The following is an 8,243-nucleotide window of genomic DNA, read 5'->3' as shown; positions in this document are numbered from 1 at the left end:
AACTAAACATCCAAACACCTCCAAAGAAATGATAGAATAAATGGGATGCCAGTATTGTAGTACTTGCTGTGGGGGCTGGGATAACCTCTGCAATTGAAGCCCGCGTGACATTATCACTGACATGTGGTTTGAGGGTGCCATTGCATGACCAACACATTGGTGACAAAAGGTTCGTTTGGTACCCTTTCCAGCACTCACCTGGTCTGCTGAGCAAGGCTCTCGTAACTTTTGGATCCTCCGTTGGCTACATGCTGGTACCTGCGCTTTCAAGATTATCCCTTGCCCCAACGGGAGCCAATCCGGCTGGCCTCCACGGGCAAAGCTAGCCTTGCTCAGTGAGGCTAGGCGAGGCAAGTCACTGTGGAGTCACGTTAGAGGAGCTTCCCACTGTAGTTGTATGATGAATAAATGTGCCAGATATGTGATATGTCCATCTATCAAGGGTACAATGTATAGGGCGGCAGTGACGAGAGTGATTTTTGTATTTGTGCTGTTATAGTCTGTGGGGATACTATACCCTCCGATACCATAAGGGCTGACCTGTCTCCTTCAGGGGATAGACTGGGCCGACTATAGGAGTACGTCACACAACACAGGACAACGTGTGCCACAATGCTTCTATAAGATCTCGAAGATTAGGTGTAGATTTTAGTCTGCTAACATAGAAAAACATTATGTTTTGATCTGTAACTCCCAACCGACTAGGAGATAAAACTGCTGACCTGTAAACCTGCTCAAGCTATATAAGACGGGTAGGGTACCATTCGAAAAATCAAAATCTATAAGGCAATTAATACAGTTCAGCTGAACACAAAGACATGACATAGGGTATTGCATCATATTGACGGTCCAAACCTATTCAAACCTCATGTTCCGATGATTCCTTGTTCGAACAATCTATCACCTTTGGATATTCTCTTTAGTTGATTGCCGGCATTAAACTCCGACACAATCCCATGTGCCTTTTATTTCCAACCTTGTAACACGCACTTAGCAATTCTCTTCATTATTTCAGATTCCAAATTTCTAAGACATTGGTTCCGCTGAACTCCTCGTTCTATTATTGGATCATTGCTGGACCTTTGGACCTGCGAAAAAGGGAGAAGAAAAAAGAGAGGAAGGATTACAATTGGGCCGGGGAGACACAATTCGGCGCACAAAACAAGCAAAAAGAAGATTCTAACTAAATGAACATGAATCTCATAATATATCTTGACCATCAAAAACCGAGTCAAACGAATGATCTGTACCCGGTGATGTTTAGAATTTTGAAAGGTGGAATTTCTAATGGTCTCTCGGATGATTTTGTAGTCAGTTTTCACTCACTTTTCTGTGGCTGTGATTCTTTCAAGATTTGTGCAGATCTGTTGCTTTTTCGTCCATTCTATTTATGGGCCGTATTTGTTGCTTTGTTTGTTCGGCCCATTTGTTGACGTCCTCCTGTTTCGCCGTCGTCAGAATCAAGGCAGCCTCTTCCATTGACGCCCAATGTTCTAGGTCCGTCATTAACGCAGTTGCGATGTGGATTGTGGCATCCCTCGTGATGCGCAGTCGCCATGAGCACTCGTAGCTAGGGGAGGACCTGCGATGCCTCCAGCGAGCTTGCCGTCGTCGGCTGGTATTGGGTCGCCGTTAGTGGACGAGGTAGCCGACAAGGTGCGTCTGCACGATGAAGAAGACTGCGTCGACGTTGGCTGGCGGGATCGTGGAGTGAAGGCTATCATAGAGGTTGAGGAGTAAGCCATTGGAGGGGACGAGGAGCAACTCGGAGGTTGAGGTGTTTATGGCTAGGACGGCAGCAACCAGCGGTTGGAGGCTGGAGAAGCTTGAGAAAGACCTCACGGAGCTTGGCTCCCATCCTCCCAGAGTTTGATATGAAGGGTATTTGATTTTGAGTTGTGGGGGGAAGAAATCGGTATTTGGTATTTGTTTTAGTGGACATCTGTTTGATTTTCTTGTTTGTTTTCATTCGGATTTTTTTTGCTGTATGTTGCGATTTCCGATTGAGAAAACATGCTGTATCATCCAGTTTCTTTTTTTTTCTTGTTTTATTTTGTGACGTGTCATTTTTCATTGGCCCAAAATGTGAGTGAAAACTCAATGCAAAATCAATCGGGTAGGAGGAAAAAAAAAGTCTCTGCAGCTACAATTTCGCCTTTTGGGCTAGCTGGTGCCAAAACTTTAATATAATAACGCTGAATGTAGCCCATGCAGCCTCAGCCCATATTTTTGTTCGGCTGGTTATTTCAAGGCGGATGTCCTGCTAAGAAGCAGCCTTTTGGCGCATATAGCAGAACTTTCAGGCCCACGAGTGGCCACCAAATCATCCGACCCATATATAAGTATACAGGCATACAGCCCAAGCTGAAATTCGACATCCACCATTTTGCTGAAAAATGGGCATTTGTCTCAAACAGAAGTTATTGCTAGTGTAATGGTTTACGACATCACATAGATCTGTTTGCTTGAAAAGAGTTTGCAGCAACTTTAGGATTCTTGGTTTGCTGATTGTTCACAGACCATTCTAATCCTACTCCATGATTTGATGTTATTATTGTTGGTACTTTAGGCAACAGAAAATTGTCAAACCTCAAGCAAATTTGTGTCCTCTGGTATTTGCAGTGCAATTGATCTCTTCTCCTTGTCGTGCCTTTGGTGTCTTGGCGAGGTTTGGCAGACAGCCATCCCAAATCACTTGCACAGATGCTCAGAAAAAACAGACGCAAACAGAACCAAATTACGAGTAGAATTGAGCGAAATTTGCTGAATCATCAAGTTCATCATTTCCTGAAAAAGAAGCAGCAAATTGGCGACAAGAGATCAATGATAATACTGTTAATTTGCTTGACCTGACCAGTTGTAGATAAGATGCTGCCGCGTCCTTGTTTTTCTTTTTTTGAGAGAAAGCCGTGCCTTCCTAGCAGCTCTCCTACTGCAAAATATTACGCGCATCCGGCCTGGACACTATCACCAGGACTAGGCGACGAAGACTTGGTGCTCTGCAAAGTCCACGCCCATCCTCTCCGGCGAGCGCGGCGGCGAGGGCGCGCGCGAATCGAGATCCGGGGCAGGCCGACCCGCGCCGGCGAGATGGACATCGTGGTGGGCGCCCTCTCGGGCATGGTGGACGCGCTGCCGGGGAAGCTAGGCGAGCTGCTGGAGCAGGAGTACGCGCTGCTCGCCGGCGTCCGCGACGACGTCCGCTTCCTCCAGACCGAGCTCGGCAGCATGCGCGCCGCCATCCGCCACTGCGAGTCCCTCGATCACCACGACGCCCAGACCACGGGGTGGGTCGGCAAGGTCCGCGAGGTCGCCTACGACATCGAGGACTGGGTTGACCTCTTCGCCGTCCGCGTCGACGGCGGCGCCCCGCCCGCCACCGGGGTCCGCGCCTGGTTCCGCCGCGTCTGGGATAAGTTCACGTCGCTCCCGGCCCGCCACACAATCGCCGGCGAGCTCCAGGGCCTCAAGGAGCGCGTCCTTGAGATCAGCGACCAGCGGAAGCGCTACAGCCTAGGCGGGATGGTTGGCACCCCCGCGCAAGCTCCCCTTGATCCCCGGCTGTCTGCGCTCTTCGTCCACACCAACAGCCTCGTCGGCTTCGGCGAGAAAGTGGAGGATGTGTCCAGGCTTGTCATGGATGCCGGCAGGACTGAGCTGAAAATCGTCTCCATTGTGGGGATGGCCGGATCCGGGAAGACGACGCTCGCCAATGCAGTGTACCGGCGTCTTCAAGCGCAGACACAGGACAACTTCAATTGCTCCGCTTTCGTCTCCATCGGACCCAAGCTGGACATGGTCAGTAAGACAGTCAGAAATATGCTCTCACAATTCGGTGACCGGCACCGAGGTGGCCAGGACATTAACCAACTCATTACGAGTGTCAGAGAAATACTGACGAATAAGAGGTACGCCTAGCATGCCTTGTTGACTTTTCACAATTTTCATGAACCAGACTTTGGAATCACACACTAATTTGGTAATGTTTGCTTCATCTGTGTATCCTTTTCGGTTATGTCAATAGGTACCTCATTGTGGTTGATGATCTATGGAGCAGCGAACAATGGGCAACAATTAAGTGTTGTTTTCCGGAGAACGGTCTTGGTAGTAGGATAATCACCACAACAAGGAATGGCGCATTGCCAACAGATGGTTATTCCTGTCCAAGCAAATTTGTTCACGAGATCAGCCCCCTCAGTGACACGGACGCCAAGCAATTGTTTCTGAAGAAAGCTTTCAGCAATGGGAATGTTTGTCCTCCACATCTGGAGGACGTTTTTAATCAGGTTATGAGAAGATGTTGTGGTCTGCCACTTGCTGTAGTTACCGTAGCTGCCAAATTAGCACACAAGCACTCAAGAGACGAATGGGAGAAGCTTGGTTTGAACCTTCTATACAGTTCTCATTCAGATGGATCAGATGGGCTGAAGCAAATACTCAATCTTAGCTTCAACGATCTACAGCCACATCTCAGGACATGTTTGCTGTACCTAAGCATATTTCCTGAGAACTCTGAGGTTGACACAGAGCGCCTCGTGAGGCGATGGATTGCTGAAGGATTCATAGCTGAAGGACGCAACATAAGTGCTCAGGAAACAGCACTGGGCTACCTCAATGAGCTCATTGTCAGAAACTTGGTACAACCATTGGATCTGAACCATGACGATGCCCCAAGGCGTTGCAGAGTTCACCCAGTGATACATGATTTCATTGTTTTCAAGTCCATGGAAGAGAACTTTGCCACTCTGATGGATTCTCAACATGTCCCAAACAACGGCACCACTGTCCGCCGGCTCTCTTTGAAGAACAGTAGCAAGAAACATCAACCTGCAGCACGAAATGAGTCTACGGACTTATCTCATGCTCGCTCAATCACCGTCTTTGGCCATGCCAGTGCCGCGCCTAGCCTGAATGATCTAAAAGTGGTGCGTGTGCTGGATCTAGAAGGATGTGATGGTCCAGTATGCTTGGACGGCCTATGCAAGCTGGTGCTGCTGAGGTACCTGAGCCTCAAAGGTACTGACGCCAGTGAGCTCCCGCCAGCAATTGGGGATCTAAGGTGTCTGGAGACACTTGATGTGAGATTCACAAAGGTGAAGGAGCTGCCTCCCAGTATTGTCAGGCTGGAAAAGCTAATGCATTTGCTTGCTGGGAGTGCCAAGCTGCCTGGCGGCATCGCTGAGATGAAGGCCCTGCAGACACTGTCATGCGGTGGTACCACAAAGAGCTCTGTGAAGTTCATCGAAGGGATCAGTAAACAAGATAAATTGAGGGAGCTGGAACTCTATTTTGATGCTACTGAAACGCATGAGAAGCGAGTCAAGTTCCCTGCTTGTGGGTTCCGGAGTGTTAAAAAACTGTGCATCCAGTGCAGCTCACCATCGGTGACCTTTGAGCCCAATGCACTGCCAGCTATCCAAGTGCTTGAGCTCAGGTTCCAGAAAGGCCTTGCTGATCAATCGAGTGGCGTGTCTGGCATAGAGCATCTGTCGAGCCTGAAGCATGTCCTCCTCGAGTTTGAGAAGCATGATGCGGGCGCCATGGCGACTGTTGATGCAGTGAGGAACTCTGCTCAGAGGGTCCTTCCAGATCAATATATCACTATCAAGGTGGATGGGAACTTGCGAGGAGCTACTAATACGTTGCAGAGCATTGAGTAATTACAGTTCCAAGCAAGAGGTAAGCGACACGGTTTAATCACACATAGTGCAAGCCGTCTGCTCATTTAATTTCTATGCATTTCCTTCAACACATGATGCCTTCGTGGTTTACTGAATTGTTGAGACTTGAGAGTGTTTTGAGTCTCGTGTACACACGTGCTTTACATTTTCGATTTATCTGTGTCATCATTTGTTTATCAAAAGTGTGATGTTTTGCTGCTGTTTTTCCTTTGCTTTTGATGATGTAATAAGCAAGAAAGGATGTAGGCATTACATGATGAAAATTGCTGGAACATTTTTCCTTAAAGGATGTATGCATTGGATGATGAAAATTGCTGGAACATTTTTCCTTTTATCTAAAAAGACATTCTGAAACGTCATGCCTAGTTGGAGACCAAACGAAAATGGAAACTTGAGAGTAATTTTGGATTAAGTAACGAATCACTATGAATTATCTTGTTTCCATTTTCTATAAAAATTCAATATGAACTACCAATAGAATCATCAGTCCATGGAATTTTATAGAGCCCATAACATTTCACTTCAAACACTTAAAGGTGCTTGTACTTCGAACGTGGATCCATTTAATTTTTTCTTGGCCTTCAATCAAGCAGCAACTGAAAGGATCTTTTGTTGAGAAAGTACGCATTAATTTAAAATATACAATAGAAAACAAAAGACGCATGGATAACCAAGGCCTCCAAACAGAGGGCCGAAGTGCTGTTTGTGGGTTTGCAATGAGGAGCAGGCTTGCTGCTTCACTTGGACCGAATGAATTAAGGAGAGAGAAAGATGGGCTGGATTGGATGGTTGTTCTGGTGCGTGAGGGAGGGGATGACAAGGCCAGCTACCGCTTCCATGGATAGAGGAGTAGAGGGAGGAGATAGCAAGCTTGAGCTGCCGCTGTGCTGCTTGGATTAGAATTTGGCGCGAGGGAAAATCAGAGCTGGGGCCTGGCTGCTCGGATTTGGAAGCTGGTGCCGTGGCGCTGGTATATTCGATTCACTTATGGAAGGGCATTGGTGTCAGAAGTGGGGAATGAGATCCTCTAACTTTACTTTTTCTACCTTTGAGTCACCGCCATATAAACCCAAACGTGATGGAACTTGCATAGCAGTGACTCAAAGTTAGAGGCTGAAGGGTAGAGAATCCTCTTCCGAGAAGCGGGTACATGAGAAAAAAAAGGTAAGATGGTAAATAAGCAGTAAATGTTAGGATTAGTCTTAAGAAATGTTAGCAATTTTCAAGCTCCGCCGCTCATGTGTGGCTGCTCGCGCTGGGCCACCACGGCAACCAATTATCACCGCTCCCCAGGGTATGTTTGGTTCCTTTGCTAGGAGAGGCAAGCGGAGCAATGCTAGCCGAGACTAGCTTGGCTAGGCAAGAGAAAGGGAGGGTGTTCGGTTCTTCTGCTCATGAGTCAGTACATTGCCTGGTACATCAGATCAGTGAGAAAGTTTGTACGGTAGATAGCAGCTCATGGAACATGAGCCGGTCTTACGTGCAAGAAGGGATTTTGAATAAAATAACATGGCAGCAGGGATGGTCTCATGGTCAGCAAGAGACATCACTAAGCTGGGCTAGCATGCACTGGATCCTCCGCTCAGGGCGTGCTACGCGGGGTTTCCTAACCTCTATCAACGGTACTAGCAGAAGAAGGTTGATACCATGTTGGGTAAAAAATCAAGACTCTTGGGTGTTGACTACTTTTCTAGTCAACACATGAATTACGCTTGCTCGCGCGTGCACCAAAGATCACCTCGCCAGCGTCGCTGAACAAGGTCGGTCAGGCAAGCCGGTCAGACCGGTCCTTACAGAGCCGTTGCGAAAACCTAAGATTGCCGCCTCGGGAGGGACCTCATCGGAGGTGGCGCGCCTAGGGTTGCTGTGAGATCGGTCAGGCCATTCAGAGCTTCCTCAACCATCCTCAAGACGAAGGAGGAAAGCAAGGGGGTTGGAAAAGCTAGGGTTTGGAGATAAAAGGAAAAAAGATTTGTTTGACAATTGGCTAATAGCCCTCAATCGGCCAGGACCCTCTATATTTATAGGGTGGGAGGCCTTTTCCCGCAAGAAAGACTCGTTTCAACTCCAATTCAACCAGGACTCTCGATTTCTTTTCGGACTAGGGCTGACTGGTTTGACCGGTCAGGGAACCTGGTCATACCGGTTTCGCCTGCCAAATCGGCTTTTGAGCCTGATCGGCGGCGCTGCCACTTTTGCGCGTCAACACATGCCCCCTATTTCTTGGTAAAGCTTGCGTACCAAGAAATACACCTAAGGATGATGGATTCCACCGGCCATTTGTTCTGAGGGCGATACGTCAATATAAAGGCCATACCGCTTCTATGCGTCTTGCCAAACACTCGGATGATACTTCTTCAAGTACTTCCCATTCAGAGCTCTAGGCAGCTGAAATCCACTTAAAGTTTCCACCATATAGGAATTGCCATGGAGCACACTTGTAATCTTGTATGGTCCTTCCGAACTCGGAGACCACTTCCCAAACTCATTACTCTTAGCCCCTATAGGCAGAATTATTTTCCAAACCAGATCTCCCACCTGAAATATTTTGGCTTTAACTTT

The 8,243-nt window shown here is 47.8% G+C and overlaps 1 protein-coding gene across 1 annotated transcript; it reads left to right on the top strand.

The window, feature by feature from the left end:
* Positions 1-2,911: 2,911 nt before the first annotated feature.
* LOC117857841 (disease resistance protein Pik-2) lies at positions 2,912-5,967 on the top strand. The gene is made up of 2 exons (XM_034740722.2): positions 2,912-3,908; positions 4,025-5,967. The coding sequence occupies exons 1-2, from the start codon at positions 3,091-3,093 to the stop codon at positions 5,658-5,660; spliced, it is 2,454 nt and encodes an 817-aa protein (XP_034596613.1). The 5' UTR covers positions 2,912-3,090; the 3' UTR covers positions 5,661-5,967.
* Positions 5,968-8,243: the final 2,276 nt, after the last annotated feature.

This window comes from Setaria viridis, chromosome 5 (assembly GCF_005286985.2).
Source record: "Setaria viridis chromosome 5, Setaria_viridis_v4.0, whole genome shotgun sequence".
Lineage (NCBI taxonomy): Eukaryota > Viridiplantae > Streptophyta > Magnoliopsida > Poales > Poaceae > Setaria > Setaria viridis.
Note: the sequence above shows the minus strand (reverse complement) of the source record. Positions and strands in the feature narration are given on the sequence as shown.